This window comes from Sinohyriopsis cumingii, unplaced genomic scaffold (genome assembly GCF_028554795.1).
Source record: "Sinohyriopsis cumingii isolate HCF-2022 unplaced genomic scaffold, ASM2855479v2 utg000622l, whole genome shotgun sequence".
NCBI classification, from domain to species: domain Eukaryota; kingdom Metazoa; phylum Mollusca; class Bivalvia; order Unionida; family Unionidae; genus Sinohyriopsis; species Sinohyriopsis cumingii.
In genome coordinates this window covers 2,313,204-2,336,572 of record NW_028315918.1, presented here as the reverse complement: position 1 = coordinate 2,336,572, position 23,369 = coordinate 2,313,204, and the positions used below count along the sequence as shown (strand labels likewise).

The window sequence follows — 23,369 nt, the reverse complement described above, 5'->3', positions numbered from 1 at the left end:
TTTGATTTAAATGGGGAACGCCGCACAATAATAATAGCTCAGCATCACATGCTTGAACAAAACGTTTTAAATGGCTTGCAAATGAGTAATGAAGAAGACTATCGATATTTCTTTTTAAATATCAAACGTTAAGTTCACTGTGATTAAGAAAACCAAAATGGTTTCAGCACAACGACGGTAATTCATATTCCTTAACCCAAAATATGTCGATGGCTTCCAATTGCGGTAAGGAAGATGTCTTTCGATTTTCGGACGATATGCTCAAAAGTCAAGGTCACTGACTGAAAAAACAAAAATGGTTCCAACATTGTAATATTAGTTCAACATCATTTGATGCAGGTTCTAATGGCCTAATTCGATCTGCATCTACTTTTCTAAAATCTGTACTGGGAATAGACTAGTAGAACTACGATAACGCAACTATATTTTATGGTATTACTGGTCCTTGGGTCATTGTTAGCACACGTGCGCATGGACAGCCCTTGATCACGTGATATACATAAACCGAGAGACAGGTGCTGACGGTACGTCTGGTGGAAGTTCTGGCGATGACTGATTATAACTGTTGATGCGTTTCAAAGTAGAGTTGAATGGGTAGGGGTAAACATTCAAGCGGGGAATATATGCAAACTCTACATTGGCATTCCTCAAAAGAACTTCAGACACTGTCCACAGACATGCATACAAATTGTCTATCGTGCACTAGTCGATCCGTGTAGGGGACATCGGGGATTGTCACGTGACATTCATCACAACGCGGCCGCCATATTTGTTTGGGGGAAAACAAGTAATCACATATCCATTGTAAAATGCCTAGGATTTGTTGTGTACCAGGTTGTACTTCCAACAAGAGGAAAAATCAGGCTCTAAAGTTTTATATAATACCAAGTGAATGTTCACGAAGAGAAAGATGGTTATATGCAATCAGCAGAGCGAAGCTAAATCCTGACGGCAGTATTAACAAAAATAAACGCTGGTCTCCAAGATCCGGACACTATTACGTTTGTACAGCACATTTCATTACTGGCAATTATTAACGCGATCTACCTCCTACCGCAGAACAACTCGATAACTGTCTGCGTTCATTGCTTGACAAACATGCCCCAGCTACCGAGTGCAGAATATCAATTCAAAAGTGTTCTCCGTGGTGTAGCAGTGTTAGGGACCAGCTTCGCACGGCTAAAAGAGACCGCCGTAAAGCTTAGAGGTACTGGCTTTCCACCAGACTCACTATTCATAAGCAAATCTATGAAGTCGCTAAGAAGAATGTCACAAATATAGTCCATGCAGCGAAATCAGCCCACTACACTACTAAGATCATGGAAGGTTCCAGCTGCAAAGAGCTCTTCGAGATTACTAACAAGCTAATGTCAAGGAACAAATCAACAACACTTCCAACTACCTTCTCTCCAGTCGACCTTCCGGGCATGTTTGCAAATTTCTTCCGTGACAAAGTGCAAACCATTAGAGATAAGCTTGACACCACAATTTCAATTGACTCGTCGTCACCATACAGTTGGGATACAGAATTTTAGCGGCAACCATTAGCAGCATTTGAACCTGTCTCTATGGATTTCGTACGTACAATCCTGATGAAGAGTGCACCAACGTTATGTGAACTTGATCCAATTCCAACATCACTGCTGCTTGAGTGCTTAGATTCAGTATTGCCTTCACTAGCTGATGTTATTAATACCTCACTCTCATTTGGGTAATTTCCATCATTTTTCAAAACTGCCATTGTAAAGCCTCTGCTGAAGAAACCAACACTAGACCATAACGATTTAAAGAACTACCGCCCAGTTTCTAATCCCAGCTTGTATCTCATCTAGATTCAAACAGTATATCGCCCTTGCCACAGTACTGAAACTACTCTTCTAAAAGGAGTTAATAACATTCTCTCTCCGTTGGATAGCGGAAAGATTACAGTCCTCACCCTCCTTGATTTGTCTGCAGCATTTCACACAATAGACCATGATATATTACTTCACCGTCTCCAGCATGTATTTGGCATTCATGATACAGCCTTTCTGTGGTTCAAGTCCTACTTGGTCTACAGAACACAAACTGTGTCTGCAAATGGAATACACTCCAGTCCAGTTGATCTATGTTGTGGTGTTCCACAGGGGTCTGTTCTTGGACCTGTTCTCTTCATTCTGTACACTGAGTCGCTCTCAAGTGTCATGGATCATCATCCAGTGTATAACCAATTGTACGCTGATGGCACCCAAATATCAAAATCTAGCCACCCAACTGAAGTTGAGGCTACCATCCAAGGTGTAGAGAGGTGCATTTCTGATGTGAAATCATGGATGACATGTAACAAACTGCAGATGAATGATGATACAACTGAAGCCATTCTGATCACAACACAAAGACTTTCTCATTCACATCCTTTACCTCAAACAATAAATATCAGCAACGCCAACATTAAATTCACACAATCAGTACGAAACTTAGGTGTTACTCTGGACAGTACTCTCACATTTCACCAACATGTCATGAACATATGCAAGGCTGCATATCTTGAGCTGAGACGCATCAGTTCCAATCGCAAATATCTTTTAGTTGATGCCACTAAAACACTTGTGTTCATTAGTACATTCAAGACTGGACTATTGTAACTTAATTCTGTCTGATTCATCTCAATATCTACTCCAGAAACATCAAAAAGTTCAAAACACAGCTGCTCGGATCATACTTAGAGTACCACGATCAGAGCACACCTCTCCACTGCTCTTTACCCTACAATGGCTATCCATTCGATCCAGAATCAAACACAAAATTTGTTCTCTGTGCTACGTTTTACTGACGGACTCTAGTCCAACATACTTATCTCACCCATGTGTATACACCAGCAAGAAACTTGCGCTCCTCTTCTGACAATCGTATACTCATTATTCCCACGATGAAAACAAAGTCATATGGACAGCATTCATTTGCATACCAGGGCCTAGCAACGTCGAATGAATTGCCCACTGAACTTAGACACAAATACACAGTGATCACATTCAAGAGGGCTCTCAAATCTCACTTATTTCGACTGCAAGAACAAACTTATTTCGACTGCAAGAACAAACTTATTTCGACTGCAAGAACAAACTTATTTCGACTGCAAGAACAAACTTAAAGACCTAATAATGTTTCCTACCTCAAATATTCTCAGCATGTTCTTTTATTTTTTAATGTTTTTCTAATTTCATGGTGTTTGTTTTTGTAATAATATTATATGGTTTTATTTATCTTATATGTGTCGTCTAATGGTGTAAAGCGCTAAGAGCTTCTAAAGATTAGGCGCTATACACAGTCCTCATTATTATTATTATTATTATTATACTAATTTATATCCCTTCATTTAAACCGTTAACTGATTTACTGTAAATGATGAGAAATGGAATTAAAATTTATATACTATAACGTGGAATTAAAATTTATATACTATAACGTGTTCTACCGCACCCCGAAGTCAATTTCGTTTCACTAAGTACCCATTCACAACACTAAAGTGGAGTTTCTGCAGTAAATTTATTGATAGTGCAAAAGAACATTCTACATCTGAAATAGGTTTTCTGTTCTAATTTTTCAGGTTTCAAAGTCAACGACTCAACACATCCAGATTATGTGCCCTCCATATTTCCAAGCACCACTACAAGTAGACAAGATGATGGGAAAGAAACGTCAAAAATAAAGGTTGACCGCTTTAAACGGGCTGCAAAGAGATGAAGTTGTGCATATATATATATATATATATATATATATATATATATATATATATATATATATATATATATATATATATATATATATATAATTTGATGTAATCACTTGTGTGTATTAGTACTATGACCTTGTACAGCTGATTTTAAATTTTCTAATTTAAACAAATTTGTATAAAATGTGCACACAAATTTTCAAAACATTGGTACAAGTTTGTATATTGTATAACTTTAAATTACTCAAGATGAACAATTTGGTCAATAAATATTGAGATTTGTGAAAAGTTCATACCGTTCCCATGAGTAATATATATGCCTCTTTTATCAGTGAAATTGGCTGAACCATGTCAGGCAAAGAAGACGTTGAAGTTAATAGATGACAACTCACAACTGGAGATACCATCTTGTACTTTGTCAGATGACCATGACACTTTAGAAGAGGTCTCTCTACACCTGGAAACAAAGTCACCTGAAGTTGAGTAAATTTCAACTGCACCACAACTGATGCCAATGAAACAACCATTGGAAAAATATGAGAGAAATGCTGTATATGGAAATCGAAAATCTCAGAAAAGAAACAAATGATGCCTTACAGAAAATATCAAGTTTGGAACAAATAATTAGTGCTACCCCTCTTTCATCAGCTTCTATAGAGGGAAACAATGATGCCTGCCAGATGATGACTGGCATTAGCTGGGGTACATTTTTAAAGCTGTTTATCTTTTTAAGTACCTGCATTACAAGTAAATGGTCAAATAAAACCAGCCTGCCACTAAAGGAACAAATGTTTTTAACACTTGTGAAACTACGTCATAATGTGTCTTTCGAGTTACTTGCACATGTAAAAGGAACTCCCAAATCAACAACTTTGGACTAGGTCTGGAAATGGATTGATCTCATGCATGCCAAAGTTGGATTCATGATCAAGGGGACTGATAGAGAGACAATATTCAGCACAATACCGCCAGTGTTCAAATCCAAATTACCTAGTCTGACTTCAATAATAGATTGCTTTGAAATATTCATTGAAGCGCCTTAAAATGTACTGGCAGGGGCACAATGTTATAGTTCATACAAGAAACACTGCGCAGTTAAAGTTTTTATTTCTTGTACACCTCTTGGGTCCATCAATTACATATCTAATGCATGGGGAGGCAGAGCTTCAGACATTAAAATAGTTCGCGAGTCTGGCTTTATTGGTCCAAAATGCCACATGCCAGGAGACCAGATACTTGGTGATAGAGGATTTACACTTAGATATGATTTTGCAACAATTTGTAGTGCAGAATTCTTACACCATCTTTTACTAAAGGAAACAAACAGTTACCACCAAGAGAGGTTGAAATTTCTAAAAAAAAATTTATCTGTTCGTATTCTTATAGAACATGTGATAGGATTGATGAAAACTAGATTTACTGTACTGAAAGGGACTTTACCAATCAGCTGTGTCAAAAGCATTAAAGATGAAACGTTGAATCGGTGTTATCGAGTTGTGACAAAATAATAAAGGTGTGTGCTGCCCTAACTAATTTGGATACTGGGATTGTGTTTAAAGAGTAAACCGAATCACAGAAAATATGTTTAAGATTTTTATTTCAATATATGTTTGCAATTGTTGCATTTCATGATGACATGTCAAATACATTATAAAAGAAATTTAAACATAATCCATGACAATTATTATTTACATGTATATTGTGAAAAAATATTTGTATCAGACACAAATATTACGGAAATGTATTTTAATCAAATATTTTTATCATTAAACACAACTCATATATGTAAACTACTATGTTACAGCTGTTTTGTTATTTCAATACATTAATCACGTTGAATACATTGAAATTCATTGACAAAATGAAATCTTTTTGGGTGATGAGAGCTAAAGTGTTGGAAACGTTTAAGCTGTACACAGCTGACCTTATTTACGTGCATCACAGTTTTGTTCATTGTTATTAAACAACCTTCATAGTAAATTGTTGTCTGTTTCATTTTGGGCCAATTTCCGGCATTCTTCACAATACCAAGTTTTTGGTGTTGGCAGACACTTTAATCCTATGCATTTGATATGAAACCATTCATCACAATGATCACAACCAACCATATTATCTAACTTGGTTTTTGTTTCACATACACAGTAGGATTTGGTACTTTCAGAAGGCGTGTTCTATTTGTCAGCTCTAGTACTGCATTCAGCTTGAACATTAAGTCCAAATCTCCTTCTGACTAGCTCAGGAAGGATATGTTTCTACCAAAACAATTGCAAAGATTTTACCATTTCATGTATGTAGTCACTGTCCTGATTCATTCTTACAATAATGCAGTCAATAGGTGTCCACACTACTAAATCTGCAAAGCCTTTATTACATACATGCATCTGCATCTGCACTTGTGCAAAATACTTGTGTGTCTTCTTTAGAAGAAAGTTATTGTCAAGATAAAATCCAATGTCACTTAAGGCATCAATTAGAGGTGTTTCACGATATTTATATGGGGCATTTAATTTCTAGTACACCGGCTCCACAACACTTGCATTGCACCCGACCATCCGGAGAGGCTCCCAAGAATGGACTGTCTTTACAAATAAAAAGGCCTGATTTCTGAACCATACCTTCTAAATGCTCAGTTGGAATTGTAATATACACATTACCACATGGAACGTGATCTGGAGTTGGTCCTGATTGTGTGTACATGTTGGTATACATTTTAAAAGCGTCTTCTTCATGTTGTGTCCCCAAAACTATAGCTGGAACTCTTTTTGGACCTTTGTAAGTCTCACAAATCTTTTTAATTATAGATGGTGATGGATTTGACAAGCTGGTTCTTAAACAATCACCAGCTGTTGACGCCGTAATACGGCCAACTCTCTGTTCATGCCAAACTAAAGATGGTAACTGGTTTCTGGTTACTTCCTCAGCATAAGCCACTTGAGCATTACTTATGTGTAGCTGCTCATAAATTGAATCACACATCTTGTTTAAATCCATACCTTCAATTTTCTCATATTTTGCCGAATAAAAGCTTCGGAAGGACGGTGACAACTTACTTGATGTAGGCTCAGGTCCAAGAGAAACAAACCGACCACTGTACTCTTTAAAGGCACTCAAACCAACACAAGATTCATCCAAACTAGCCAGTGATTGAAGCAGTCTTGTAAGATTTTATCTCAGCTATTTTTTGGGGGTTCTACTTTCTTCACAAAATATGCATTCCACTCACATGGGCGGTCTGTACAGGTGCTCGATGTATATCCCAGTCGTACTGCAGCTTCTATTTTAAACGGTAATGCACCGATGTGGAAACAAGTCTCTCCTAACCTATAATAAAGCAATAAAATGTTTTGTTAAAATCATGAAATAATATATCTAATCTGGTGTGACTATAGTCCTAAAATATACATATGTATTACTATATGGTTACAGATTTAGATTCTTTCTTTAAATTTATTGGGCTGTTTACCGAGTTCAGCGATTTTCTGAGATTTTCCAGTATACACTGAAAATAAATGGTTTGACTAGGTGACAGTGTGCTTATTGTCTAAATTTATGCCATAGTTAATATCTAAGTTACATGTACTTACCCAGCCATACAGTTACAATGTGCTGCAAGAACAGGTCCTGATTTTTTTAATGCAACCCATGGGTGGTGGGGTTCTTCAGTCACTCTCCAAGAAGGCTTCACATCAGCTTTCAAAACATAATGTCCACTGTCAGTCTTCATACGAAAACCAGTCTCAACCCAGCCTGACACAAAAAATGTGTGCCTCTAGAGACCTATAGTTCTCCATTGCCTCTGCAGAATGAATACCTGTAAATGAAAATGATAAGTTGTTTTAAATTTCAATAATTATGTAACAACAATTAGTTGAATCTATTAAATGAAAATGTAAAAGATACATAGACAATGCCTTCTTTTTATTCTGCAATTTCTTACACTACTAGCTTTGTGAACATTGGAATTACAAGCATCAATTTATTGTAATTTACCGTTATTTGCAACATTTAGTAATAATATTATTTACATTCAAAAGAAACACGTTAATTCACCCGTCAAATAAAATAAATACTTACGTGGATGTTTAATCAGGTAGTTATAAACATCGTGGCATTCAGCAGCTGGCCATTGTTTCAGGTCATTGATCCAGGTATCAGCGGGCGCCTTATAAGGACAAATATCCATTGCAATCAACTTCACTTTTACCGAGTACCTCTGTTGTGCGTCCAAAGCCAAATTGTCTTGATATTGGTAAGACATTTCAATCAAAATTAACAATTAATCTAATATAATAACTGAATTCTTCGAATTTCCGATCTTTCACAAGCGTGTCCCCCAAACAAATATGGCGGATGAGTTGTTATGTTGAGCACGTGACTCGATGACGTCAGTCCGACTGCGAGACATTCTGTCATCTGAGATCCCTACCACACCAAGGATATTGACAGTGTCGAAAAGGTTCAACGCCAGGCGGCAGCAAGATTTATATATGGTGACTACAAAGCCAGCGAAGCAGGATGCATCACCAAAATGTTATATGACCTGGGTCTACCAAGACTCCAAGACAGGCGTAGTATGATCCGGCCGACATACCTCTACAAAGTAGTCGAGGGGTTAGTCCCGGCTCACTCACCAAATATATTTCTAATATTGTTAAGACAAAAACATCAAATTAAAGCCAAACCTTTTCCTAATTTTGAAAAAATAAACATTGTAGAAAAACTAGTAACCAATAATAGTAGATGTTTCGTAGCTGAGCAATGTAGAACAGAATTTTTGTTAAAAATATTCTTCCTAACAAACATCTCAGTGACAGTGTTGTGTGCGCGTAGACAGTGGAGAGCTTCAAGACAGCTCTTGAACAATGCTACAAACCTTTTAGTGGCTTTCTCTTCGGGAGAAAGTTTATGCCGTGGCTGGCACTGCACTGCATACATTCAGATTTAGGTTCAAATATGATGCAAACTTACTTTTGTCATCTCCATTTGTCAGGAAACTTGGTTGATATGTGTATAATCAAACCAGCTCACGTGATTTACAATTGACATAATGTTCAATCTCGCGATAAGTTGTGATATTCTGAGACCGCCGAAAACTCATTGCACATACCGGTACTTCTGGTGGCTGACGCCAGCTTAATGTTGAACAAAACTTTTGCCTGAAGGAACTGAAATCATGTCGTTTGACAAAAGGTTCTTCAAGCTATAACCCATTCTGATACCGGACCCGCTATATCATGTTGTAAAACAAGTCTTATGAACTTTCGTTTTTCGGTATTATCTTTTGTTCCTTCAGGCTATTGCTTTTCTTTCAACATTAAGAACAGCTACCTGTGGTAAAGGATTATTAACGCCGTTATAAGATATACTTTCTTTATCCATTCCAGGCTGTTTGCATTATTATACTTATAGAAGCAGCACCTGATACGGATTAAAGTGATAGTGATTACATTTCCATTCATTACTTCTTTGTTTCAATTTAATTTTAACCGGATCGAAAATCGCCTGGTATCTTAAGAATAGAAAATAATAATAATAATAGTAATAATAATTGTCGTCACCGTTGTCGTTGTCGTTGATTCGAATGAAACGGCATATAAAGATGATGTGTGCAGTTACCAGAGAGAGAGGGAGAGAGATTGGTCCAGAGAAATTGAAGGGTTTCATTCATATATATATATATATATATATATATATATATATATATATATATATATATATATATATATATATATATATATATATATATATATATATATATATATATATATATATATATATATCAATTATCAGGTTCTCTCGAGAACTTAATTTACAGATACTTGCAACTGCATTATTTTGGTCAATGAAGCGACGACTTCTACTGGTCAGAATGTAAACATGTGATCATGCTGAGCTGCATTTATTTATATGCAAACTTTGCGAAGAACTACTGTATACCAACTTCAGTATCTTGAGTCACGTGCAACGTAACTTAATACAAACATTGTAAGAGACGGCACACACAATATGTTCCTTCATAACAAAATAAAAATGTTAGTTTTCACCCACCGTCCAAAAGAATCATTTGATTTTTTATTGACTCAAATAATAAATCCTTGCAGTTTGTTTCTTAAACAATATTTCTTTGACTTTATTTTATATAAATCTGTTGAAAAAATGTTGCCTGCACGCTACGTCAAGCTTTGCATCCAGTATTCTGTGTCACAGAATTAGGCAAAAAAACAATAACTTGGTTTTGCCTTAGAACTATTTGACTATTTTTCGTTGTACATACGTACAACGTTATCTAGGGTGAATAAGTGTTTTTCCAGGTAAGCGACTGTATTAACAAATACCTCGCCTGAAATTACTTGCGACGAGGGACATTAATAACATGATATGCACGGGTATTTTACCCTGATTATTGCTCACTCTCCTATGGATTTAAGTAAGATCAATTTCTAAACCTACACTGGTCGTTTTGGATCACGTCAAGGAGTGTACGCTCTCCATAGTTCTCCAGCCATAGGGCTGAATCTGACTGTGACTATGACTAAAGCTGACTAGAGTTGAATAGAGATGTCTAGAGCTATCTGAAGCTGTTTAGATCTATCTGGAGTTTCCAGAGTATTGAAGGCTGTGTGCTGTTGATAAGTATGTATGTATGTACGTATGTCTGAGCCACGGACGTAGACGTAGCTAATTAGTAATTAGAGGGTGTTGTATGCTGTCTGTACGTGTGTATACGCATGTCTGTACATGAGGTGGATCCATGAAGGGTGCAAGCGGCCGATAAGAGTATGGACCAACCCAAGGAATCGTGCGACTGTACAAGGGGTCTAGAAGCATACGTTTGGTTCAATTGTTGTTCCAATTGGGCGCATTTTTATGTTTATAAGATAATTTTGAATCTTATTTGTGTTCATACGATTATTTTGAATCTTAGTTGTGTTCATAAGATAATTGTGAATCTTAGTTGTGTTCCAAGAGATTATGTGAATCTCTCATAGTTTATGACATTATTTTGAAACACATTTGAATATCATAAGATTATTCTGAATCTTAATCGGAGTCCATACTTGAGATTATGTGAATCTCTCTTGTAGTGTATAATACTGTTTGAAACGTATCTGCAGTCCATGAGGTTCTTGGATCTGTATGTCATATTGAGTTCATATTCTTGGTTTACTTTCAATCTGTGAATGTTTGTGTAGAGTGAGTGGGTCAATCGTATGTTGAGAGCGTGAGAGAATCATTGTACTTTTAAACCATACATTGTTTTCTTTATCAATTCATTTCATAAAATTCCATCTTTCACACATTGTGTTTGTCTTATTCGTTTGTCCGAAAACCCACTCGGTTTCTATTCTGCGACATTCTGCATATAACGGCCTTGTGTGAAATGGAAGAATTGTGAGGATTATCTCTAAATCTGGCATATCATCTAAACTGTATACATAGACATTGGACACATTTTACCCATCAATATCTAATAAGCCTTCTGAAGTTGAAGATGTCTCAACGAAATTAGTTATCAAGCATTTGTATGAACCATCGAAACATAGTCACTTGTCAGTTGAACAGCTTGAACACCACAAACCAGACTTAAATAAATCTGTTACAGAGGAAGGATGGCCAGAAATAAAACGAGTTAAATCTCTCATAAAGGAATATCTCTTAAATAGACCCCGATTTTAGCGCTGCGAAACTAAACTCTTCAAAAACAGCGGGGCCTCAAAAGAGGATTATGGGGGTCCAAAAAGATAATAAACACTCGGACTCCTAGTCCGACAATGTAAGACACTGACCCTGATATTTATGATCTGAGGGTGAGCAGCAGAGAGGGTGAATCCCACAAAGTATTTCGCTTAACAGAACCTTCTATCGAGGACATTTTAGATAGAGATATTATTTTCACAAAATGAATCCTCTATTCAGAAAACATGATAAAATAGGCTTTCTCTGCTGACTTAAAGGGTTATCTCATGAAAATATCTATCTATACAACTATTTCCTGATACAAGGGTCTATTAAGCGAAAACACTCGGGGATGTTTAGCCCTCTCTGCTGCTCTGAAAAATATCCTGGCAGGGTTTGCCTGTCGTCGCCGTTTCTGCTGCTGTCTAGTTAAAAATTGTATCTAACCCAACTCGATACCGTGTTCGAGGATCATGTAAATTTATCGTTACAAATCCACGTGGTTTTGCCTGAGCACGACTAAAGAAATTTCTGAATTTATTTATATCCATATCGCCGCTGCACCAAGTCTGATGAATATTTCTCAGTGTATGAATATCCACTCCGTTAAACACCGCAAGAATATTACAGTTATCTCTGATCACTTCTGGGATTTGTGTATATCGTTGAGTTACATAAATCACATCAGTGTTTTTATGTCTGCCGCGTGAGAATATCCTGGCAGCGTTTGTCTGTTTGTCTAACATTACATCATCGTACACGACTAAATTATTAACACTTCCATCAATGTCATCAATACTCGGCGCTTCATTGATATCAGTGATAAATTCAACGACGTCTTTATCGTCCTCACTTATAACTTTTGCACTTTCGTTAAAATCTTTTATTACGTCATAGCACCGCTGATCGTCCACAGACGGAGCTATCAAATACAACTTGTCCCACTTCATCCACTTCATTATTAAATTAAGTAACAACTGCGTCTTACCACTCCCAGATGGACCTATAATTATCATTCGAATTGAATTTGGCAGCAACGAGTTATGTTTGATTGGTTCTTGTCGTTTTGTAGCAGAAAAGTCAGTAATCTCCATTAGATATATTATAAAATAATATGGATTTATATTGTGTGAAATGTAGAACACGTACCCCAACTGCGGATATAACAACCACTACAACAAAAAATAATCGACAAGCGCTTACAGGCAAGTGTGAACGTTGCGGTACAAAAAAGTTTAAATTTATTCCGTCGGGTAAAAGAAAAGCGAGGCGGTGATATCGCAGCTAAGTTAGGAAAATTACCCGGAGCTCCGTGGGCGAAATACCCAGGAGAAAAACATCTTCCAGGATATAATTACTGTGGTCCTGGAACCCGACTTGATATCAGACTTGATGCCTTAGATCAACCAAAACCAGGTGAGTATCCGATAAATGCCATCGATAAGGCGTGTCATGCGCATGATGTAGCTTACCGAAGTAAGGATTTGCAACAGCGCCATCTCGCGGATGTGAAATTAATTCACGCGCTAAATGCCATCACTGATAAATCTTTCAAAGAAAAGTTAGCTAGCTGGTTAATAAAATCTGCAATGAAAGGTAAATTAGCGCTAGGTGCTGGTAATTAATTATAATGGAGTCGATTTATTATTCCCCAAAAGGATATTGGAGAGGTAGCGCAGCAATTAGTAAACTCGCTGAAGCAGCAAAAGTTGCGCGAGTTACTGCAAAGAATTGGTTATCCCGACAGGCAATATGGCAAATTTATCTACCGCGTCCTAAACAAATTCACTTTGCACATTTTAATGTTAGTGTACCAAATGAAGTTCATCAGGCTGATATATTATTTCTGCCACACGATACCATTCGTCGTCGAACATACAAGTACGCGTTAACTGTAGTTGATGTTGTAAGTAGATATAAAGATGCAGAACCGCTATCAACGAAAACAGCATCTGAAGTAGCCAATGCGTTTGAGCGAATTTATCAACGAGGTGGTCTGCGATGGCCACAGTTGTTACAAGTTGATCCTGGCAAAGAATTTCAGGGTGCAGTATCATCGCTGATGAAGCAACATAACGTTACCATCAGACGAGGACATACTGAAATTCATCATGATCAGGCAATTGTTGAGCGATTTAATCGAACACTTGCTGAGCGGTTATTTGGATATCAATACGCGAAGGAATTTATTCAGGATACGAGATCTCGTGAATGGGTTGCAAGATTGCCAAGTGTGATAACTGCGCTAAATAATGAAATTACTCGAACAACCAACATGAAACCTGCCATCGCAATCACAAAAAAATATATACCCGTACAACGTGATTCTTCAGCGCAGCCAATACTGGGTAATGTCACTGTGAGATATTTATATGAACCAGGTGAACTTGAACGTGGTAAACGAAGAGCGACTGATCCCATCTGGAGTATAACTACACATAAGATATCCACCGTAACAAGATCCACTGGTAGACCAGCAATCTACAGGTTGGATTCAACTGCCCCTCAACGTGGATTCACACGTGAACAACTACAGGTAATTCCCGAGGACACCCAATTACCACCGCGATCACTCAACTAGCACCCCGACGTCGATTACACTCAAGACAGGTCAGCATCATATTATCACGTGTATGACCGCGACTGTTATCTTTTCTATCTACGGTGAATTGTCTTGGATTATTACTCGAATACTGCCATAGCATTATACAATTACAACTCGCACAGTGATTATTCTGCTGTTGTTTCAGAGCGCTGATAAATTCAACATCAAGATCAAAATCGCGATTTTTTTCTTGTCACTCTGTTTGTAACCGGCTAGTTTTCTTTTTATTATGTCGCTGTTGTTTTCATCGCTATCAGTTATTAACTCTTCCAAGACATTTCTTCGCAGTTGAGATATTCTTCTAACTCCGGACACAGCTAAGTAAACTAAGTTTGACCATTCGATACGATCATCAACGATCCAGACAGTTGTAATACTGATAGTCAGTCCTTGAGATGAATGAATTGTCATTGCGTATCCTAGTGTCCACGGGGATTTATTCATTTTTAGTGCATCTTTGACAGCATTAATGACAACTAGCACAATATCATTCAATACTAAATTCTGTTTCCTTGACTCTGTCAAGTTTCCAGGAATATCAGCATCTATATTCTGTAACCGCGTATCGGCTGGTCTATAACATAACGGCACTGGCAACATTGGAAACTTTTCTTGTTGTAATTGAAATAGCTGCTGTTGAAGTGTGTCTCTGACTATCTTTCTACTTGCCACTATCAAATCGTCTGGTTTCCATGTTTTCCAAAAGTCGCTCATTGAAGTTTCAGGAATCACCCCGCGCATGATTTCACATTGAATTTTATTCGGTTGTAATCTGATTAATGTTTTAAATTCCTTCAACGTTGCATCAAGTGCTCTATGATCATCAGACACTTCTTCATAATAATCAACAAAATCTTTTAACCAATCATGTGGAGATGGACCAACAAAAGGCGGTGGCTGACCGTGATTGCCGCACATTATCACTGCAGTATTCGCTGTTAGCAGCCAATCCAAGAACAATTTTAATGTATCTAACGGTACCGTACATATCTCATCCCAAATTATTTTCCCGGGAATATATTTTGTTCCCATTCGATCTGGAGTCCATGCACCACCGCTGTATTTGAAAAAGCTATGCCAAGTGCAAGAATTAACTCCTCGTTGTTTCATCTCCCTGGCGAGCCTGTGTAGGTATTCGCACAATCATATCCGATTTGAAAATCGAAGATTTTCCAAATAATTCAATCGCTCGAGTTGTCTTACCAGACCCGCCCGGTCCGTTCAAATAAACAGTTTTGTGTCTAGTGATTGCATCATGCACAGATGGTGCGTTTGACATTTCTGATAATTCTGATTTACAATAATTATCTTTGATAGCAACATCAGCGGATTTACAATATCCATGTAACATCTCCGCTTTTATTCTCCACGAACTCCATGATTCATCGCTGCTTGTAAAACGAGTAAGTGATTTGGAATATTTTTTATCGATATAAAATGAATCCGTTGCAACTCTAACTGCGGTGTCAGGAAATCGATTTATCATTGATAGCAAATTTTATAGAAACATAAGCGAGCATCGAAGATCTTAAACGTGTGTATTGAGGCGATTCTCCGTCGATATAACTTACAATTGTGCCCAACTTTTCCCCGTTGGACAAGTAAGCATCCTCCCGATTACAAAATATATTTCTCGCAACGGCGTCAGCAATTATAAAATCCAATTCAGCATCATCGATAATCAGCCGTGAGTAATGTAGTTTATGATCATATGCGCCACCTTGAGTAAATTTACCGATTATTTTTCGTCCGAGATCCTTTGCTGTTTTTTTACTATTGCTAAGTTTGATCTTGAGAACTTTAGGAGTTTCACCGACAATGACATCCATGGGAGTATTTGGACTCTCTCGTGCATACTCGCTAATAACATCATCTACACTGATACGCTCCGGTGTTGGTAACCAAACTGAAGTCTGCGGTCGATATAATATGATTGCTTCACTGACCGTCAACGATACCAGTATTCGGCTGTCAAGCATATATCGCAATAACACTATTGGTGTCCAACGCTTTTCATTAAAGTGTCTGCCAAACCAAACATAACAGCACGGATGAAGCTTTTCAGCAAATTCAAACGAAGTCACACGAGCAAATCCTGTCAGGTCAAAGTCGGGTAAAGGACCGTTTATAGCAACTCGTGTCATCGAGTTCGTGGGATGTCCTAATCGCTTAAAATATTTGCGGCACTCGCCGTTCCCAAGAAAGCTTCCCGGGTAGCACGCAATCATATCCACGGAAATCATATCCCGGTGGTCATACTGGGTATTCCATAGTCCGCCATGTGCATACTCGACACAACTCAATTGTATATCCGAAAGAAACTCACTTCGGGTTGGTCTCCACGAATTTCTTTCTCTTGCAGCGTAAGCGTCAACACTCGGAACTGTAAAACAATTAGTTAAAAACTGCTCGGTGTTTTCTGAATATTTCACTGCGAGTTTTTTCATTTGTTGTTGCAACGACTCCGTCCGGTATAATTCACCGTTGGGTTTTACAAATTGATCATACTCGGAATCTTCGGAACTTTTAAACAACCACATCGACAAAGGGTCGGTTTTGCTTATCTGTTTGATAGCATCGAATATGTTCCCGCGATAATATTTCACAACACGATCCCGCGGAAATATCGTAACTGCGTTAGTCCAAGCATGAGCGTTATGATCAATGATATTTATTGGGGCTCCGTATCGATTATATTTCGATTTGTATAATACTTCCTTTGTTATCGTTGTTACGGTTATGGGAAATCTTAATGCCCTTTCTAGCTTGGCGACATCGTTTATTGATGCTCCTGTGTGTTTGACCCGCTCAGCCCACGCTGTTATTTTGGACTGTCTTAACGCAGTCAGACCGTTTCCCCGCATCGCATTTTTAAAATGTTCCATTACTCGCTCGGCTACACAATTCAGCGACAACGACGAAGTCGTCCTCATGGGGGTGAGTTTAAAAATTTTTGGTTTTTTATCGGATAGATTCCATAAATGACCGCGGTCACAGGATATGCTCGAGCGTAATATGGTTTATCAATCCCGGTCAGCATTCCTGGTTTGGAGTCTTTACTTAACAAAATGGTCTTTCCGCTAGCAAGGACAGGGTCCAGTTTCTCACGGATAATCCAAGCATCGGAATCTGCTTGCACAATAAATTTTATTCTGAAAAAATATTTCCGACTATCCAAGAGATAATTGATAATTGTTTTCGCCCGTGCATCATTCATTGTAGCGTCGACAACACCTTCGGTGACATTGACAGAGTCAATGTTGCGGATAATTTTGAATGACGACCATACGTGAGATGCGCCGTCGTCTCGGAATTATTTTTTGGCATTCCTGATAATATCAAACAGATCAGTCAGGGAACGTCGTCGTGAGTCAGGGGTTAATCTGTCAAGATCGAATCTTCCAGTGCCAATGGTAGATAATCTTTCAAACTCCTCCATATTATATTTAAGACAAATATTTAAATAAGAAAATATTATATATATGAATCATTGTAAGTGGCTTGGTACAAAATCATCAACTCGCTGTAATAAATCCTGCAGAGGTGAATTCTGCGGGACACATTCCCAAAGCGTACGACGTGGAAGTTTAGGACCAAAACCGTGTCTGCGATGTGGCATCGGAGTGCGGGGTAAAACACAGTTATGTGCGGGTAGCGAAGGAAAACGATACCGTGAACTCAAGCGATATTACAATAAAAAAATAACGATATATCTGAGCGTGATTATATAACTAAGTTTTCAGACAAATTATTATTTAGACAAATATATTATTATATCAATGAGCCAAGAATTTGTCTCACATCCAACCATTAAAAATTACGAAGCATCTCGCGAGGGAATAGTCAGAAACTGTGGGCGGAAAAAACCAGTTGGTGCAGTTAATAATTCTGGATATTTAATGTTTGCTGTTGGAAAGAAACATTATTATAATCATAGGTTCGCGTTCTTGTAATTGATCACATTGATGGACAAAGACTTAATAATAATTTATCCACTCTAAGGGCTGTGACGCAAAGCCAAAATTGTAGGGCTGGTAATACTGGCCGTAGTAATAAGAGCGTCAAGAGAGTTGTATCCATAAATTTAGATACGAATGAAGAAATAATATTCCCATCTATGAATTCAGCTGCCAAGTATTTTGATATTTGCGTACCCTCGGTACGAAAAGTCGCAGAAAAATATATAAATCAGCTCTGTCAAAAAAATATAATAAGCAGAAGATTATTTTTAATTATCACTAAAATCCGAGGATTTTCCAAACGGAGATAACTCCGTTAGGCATATCTCATGCAATTAGTTCCCTCCCTTTGTGCAATACTCCTTGAGATGTCATTGTGGGTAAATTTATCCAGCGCGACTTAGCGGTATACAATTATTATTTATAACACTTCCGCGTTCACGTATTTTTCAATTCAGAACTTAAATTCAATTCAGAATTTGTTAACTGTCTGTTACCACTACAGAGGTAAATCGTTTACATACCACAGAGGTAACACAACGAGCAGACGGTTTTCTGTGTACAAGGAAGTAAATAACTTCCCCTTATCCTTAACAAAGTCAAGAATGATTTTATCCTTGACAAAGGCGTAAATGTCTATTTATCTTTTTTTCACAGTTGAAATCTTTATTTTATTGCACTTGTTCGGGTTTATGGTTCATCTGTACTTTTTCTGCGATGATATTTAAGAAAAAACATTTTAAACAAGTCACGCCAAGCTATTTTTGAACTTCCAAGTATTAGTCGGTTTACATACGATACGATCCTATTAGAAGACGGAGTCTTCGAAGTTCAACAGCAATCAATACCATCTCGTCATATCTGCTCATGGGTTGATTTTCGGGATGGTATATCCCGCTGTTGAGTGTAGAAAACGACTCCGTTAGGATAAGTACTGTAAATACTATATGTCTGTAGTCCTAGGATAAGTTATATAGTGTAAATACAATGTTATGTCCTACTGTAAGCTTGCTAAAATGCGGTGGCAATTTAGAAGTTTAACAAATGTAAATACTACATGTTGTGCTATCCTACTGTAAGCTTGCTAAAATGCAGTGGCAATTTAGAAGCTTTACAAATGTAAATACTACATGTTGTGTTGTCCCTATATGAACCTTGCTAGCATATCATCAGGTAAGCCAGCGGTTCAACACAGGGTTGTCTCGTCGCTCGCAAACACACCCTCTGGGCTCTCTAGACTGTTATTTGACAGGTTAGGGGCTCACATGGGGGTCGTGTTTCCGCTCCTGAGTTTGGTAGGATGTCATATGACACCCTAGAAACTCAAGGAGATGTGGTGTCTATTTTTTTCTTTTAAATATATAATATATATATAAATATGAATTACGAAAATATCAATAATGTGATTGTTGCTATTAAAAATTTAGAAGAACGCGGATTTAATTTATCACTAAATTCTGAAACAATTATGTCTGATTTTGAATCATTACATGAAGCTAAATGCGCAGGGCGTTACATTCTTCCTGCTCAATATCGATTCATAAAACAAATTCAAAATAATTTGTATAAATCGCTGGCTACAGTAGAAGAAGCACAAATAAATGAATTTGTTTCATTGTCTCGTGCAATTGAAAAGATTAGGTTGGCACTCGCGGCCGAGTATGAAATGAAAAAAATAATAAATACTCGGGTTAGAAAATTGAAAAATTGTATGTCCGCTGACGAAGTCAAGGATGACAAAGTCAACGACGAAGTCAACGATGAAATCAAGGAAGTAAATATCTCACCTTGATTTACTTAGAAGTGAAATCGAAAGCAAAAAAAATATATCACTTTTTTTACTTCCTTGATTTTATCAAGGTGATAATATCAAGGCGATAGTAGTTTCCTTAGTCGGTGGGGTTCAATGCAGGAATGTGCATAATTGAGAATTTGATCTCTGTCACATGCTATTGCGGTAATATGCTTGCGTCTGAGATTATCCAACTGTTGCTGTGTTAGTAAGAAATCTTCGTCTCCGTATTCATCAATAAGCAATTTAACGTTAATTTCTTCTTGTGCAAATGCAGCCCTAACTGCTTGCTCGAGCGCTTGTTTGTCATACACAAAAAATCATCTGTGTGGTGGTACATATTTATAAATCTATAGATTTATCAATCCAATCTAAGATCTAAATACGCGTATATATTCGTGGATTTCATGTACACTGCAATGCGCGATCACAACATGATCTTTTATCGATACTTGTAGTTGCGCATCAGTCAGTATAAAATCGTCATGACCGTATATATCAACCATTATTTTTTCCGGGGTAACTTTTCCTCCGTTGACAGCTTTATCAAGAAGTTCTTTATCATGTATGAAACATTTCACGCGATGATACATTATATAATACTTGCTTGATTAATTGTGAAGTCTTCGACAGATTTCAATATTTTTTTTTACTAATTTCTGTGATTTTTACTAGTAAACACCCCTATGAAATTAGCAAATCGGACGATTTCTGTGATTTTTTACTAGAAAATACCCCTATGAAATTAGCAAATCGGACGATTTCTGTGATTTTTACTAGTAATTACCCTATAAATTTCAGTGAATTTGTCAGTGTGTACAAAATATAAATAAAATAAAATATTTTTACTGGAAAATCGTTTTACGATTTCACTTGCACACAAAAAATAATTACTTGTGAATTTCAGTCGATTTCTGTGATTTTTACTAGTAATTACCCCTATGAAATTAGCAAATCGGACGATTTCTGTGATTTTTACTAGTAATTACCCCTATGAAATTAGCAAATCGGACGATTTCTGTGATTTTTACTAGTAATTACCCTATAAATTTCAGTGCAGTGTTGCAGAAAATATAATAAAATATTTTTTACTGCAATATCTTATTGAGACGATCTCGTGAAATGCACGACTGAGCATAATTCATGATTTGGTCTGGAAGACACATGATTATCGTGAAATGATTCTCTCGTAGTTGTTCCAACTGCGATTCTGTCAATAATTATCGTTGCCGTATTCATCAATAACTATTTCAACACCGCCTATCAACCCTCCGCTGAATACTTTTTTGATATATTCTTCAAGTACTTGTTTGTCGTATATAAAACATTTCACGTGCGTGTACATGCTATATTTTTTTATTGTTTAAAATAATTTATTGAAATATTTTTTATGTTGACGGTGATGGCACTGCTATCATCATCACTGTCGTCGTCAGTGACATCACTGCTATCATCATCACTGTCGTCGTCAGTGACGTCAGTGACATCACTGCTATCATCAATGAAATCATCAACACATTTTTTCTTCAAGGACATTATTATAATATAATATTATTAATTGAAAATCGAAGATTTTTACGATTTTACCAGGAGACTAATATGTAGTGTTTCATTCCGCAAATCAAGAGGATTCCCACGCTGGTCTGTCAGCGTGAAATTTATTCTGGTCAGCCATGGATTATGACATCGTAGATAGACCGGATTGATCGGCTCTTGCACAATCAAAAATCCAGGTGGTTCTTTCGGAGTAAATGAATAAAGAATAAATCCCTGCTGGGCTTGATTTGATACTGTCGTGTCCGTGCTGTAACTGCCATCAATGACATCACACACAAAATTGATCGCGACCACTTCACTTATATTTACGATGCCCGGGGATACATGCCGGCTTTGCCCTTCGGGGTTATTGTTGTGTCTGAGGATAGTTGGCTCCGGTAGCATTTTTTTGTATTGTGCGAGTATGTCATTGAAGGACTGATTGATGAGGTCAGTGACGGATTTTTTCAACTCGGGTACGTTATACCCAGGAAATTTAAAATTTGGCAGCGTGGCTTCTGTCAGTGAATATGCAGCTAGAAAATTTCGTTTAAAGGGTTGGTCGTCGGTATCAGTGTGATGAAAAATTATTGCCTGAACGATTCGCTGATTAATATATTCCATGTCGGTGGCAAGCTGATTTAATATTTCAATCCGCGTAATAATTGTGCTGCGTGAACTTTGTAAATCAAAAAGATGTTCTTGGAAGAGCTGCCGTAGCTGCGTTAGTTGTGGCGTTAGTTGTGTTTTATGTTCTTGATTAATGATTTTAAAATTATAATTAAGAGTACCACCGGTAGTAGCCGCAACTACATCTTCTCCTCCTTCTAGTTTACGAGAAAAAGCCCACCACATACGGTCCTTACAGTGAAATTCAAACCAACTAGTACCCCCCGATGTATTTTTTAAATCATCCAGATGTTGTTTATATGGCATGGTAATTTCATGATATGATTGCGCGTCAGTGACATAATCAGACTTTTTAGGTTCTGGTGGTATTGGTTGTGCCGGTGGAGCGACTTCAGGCCATCCTAACACTGTTCTGATTGAACTATTATATATATCCACGGCGTAGTCTGGGGTGCTTATTTCGATTGCAGATGATAGTGTTGGCTCATGAACGGTTATTGTTATTTTGGATTCCTTTGTTGTGATGTTTTTTATTCGACGTTGTAATTCCTCATTGATTTCTTCGATTTGATAAGACCCGGATGGTAACCCAATGACGTTCCAGTCTGGTGTGCCATCGGGTTTATTTTTATATGCAAACACAAACGAATTATTTGCTCGTAATTTACCAAACGACGCTGATCTGATATTGGGCCAACTGTGATATACTCGTAATTGTACTAACGCGATTTCGCTCACTGGAATCGCAGTTGGAAAATTAATACTGAATTCTGGCTTAGTTGAGGTTACTGTTAGCAGAGAGGTTCGCGACGGACTTGTATTTGCGACTATCTGCTGAAGTAGCGACTCTGTCATTATTTATCTGCTGTTGTTTCAAATCAAAATTTTTGGTGTAATCGCCGTACATCTTGGCCATTTGCGCGAATTCGGAATCTGATGTGATTGTGTCGTCGAGACTAGACGATATCAACGATGACAATTTCATATACGCGCTTGTGGCATCGGTGTTTAATTTTTCATAGTCTTGTAATTTCGTTGACGAGCATGAGGATATTTTCTTCGCGATGATATTGGCAACTCCTGCAATTGTTGTAGATGTTGAAACTGCAACTGTGATCGCGATTGGAGTTGTTACTGGTGTTAGCGCTGACAATAATATCCCCGTGGACGCAACTACCGCGGATACCGAATACACTATTGTGTCTAACATGGTTACACTTCGACGATATTTTTTTATCTTTATCGTGCATGTGTCAATGATGGTTTTTAACTCTGAATGCCATTTTTGCACCTGATTGTATCTGTATTGTTGCGTCGTTGAGGCCATTTTATTTTTTTACGCAGTAACTAATTGAGACGTTTCAGCTACAAATTCCAAACACCACCAGTAAGATGTTGCGGTTAATTTCTTGTCGGCGGCTTCCAGTATAAATGTTTCTTCGGTTCCCTTGTTTAATA

The 23,369-nt window shown here is 37.5% G+C and overlaps 1 protein-coding gene and 2 pseudogenes across 6 annotated transcripts in view; 2 read left to right on the top strand and 1 right to left on the bottom strand.

The window, feature by feature from the left end:
- Window positions 1-4,201, top strand: part of LOC149773670 (baculoviral IAP repeat-containing protein 7-like) — an 82,315-nt gene extending 78,114 nt beyond the window's left edge. For all 5 annotated transcript variants that reach the window (XM_089946138.1, XM_089946140.1, XM_089946139.1 and 2 more), the window contains 2 exons: window positions 3,587-3,652; window positions 4,045-4,201. In XM_089946138.1, coding sequence (XP_089802264.1) covers window positions 3,587-3,652; window positions 4,045-4,057 — 79 coding nt within the window. In that variant the 3' untranslated portion in view covers window positions 4,058-4,201. The remainder of the gene's footprint in view (window positions 1-3,586; window positions 3,653-4,044) is intronic.
- Window positions 4,202-4,248: 47 nt separating this feature from the next.
- On the top strand, window positions 4,249-5,503 carry LOC149773669 (uncharacterized; annotated as a pseudogene).
- Window positions 5,504-5,797: 294 nt separating this feature from the next.
- Window positions 5,798-7,510, bottom strand: LOC149773668 (uncharacterized; annotated as a pseudogene). The gene is made up of 2 exons (XR_016417324.1): window positions 7,297-7,510; window positions 5,798-7,033 (listed from the first exon to the last, which is right to left on the bottom strand). The product of XR_016417324.1 is annotated as an uncharacterized LOC149773668 (transcript).
- Window positions 7,511-23,369: the final 15,859 nt, after the last annotated feature.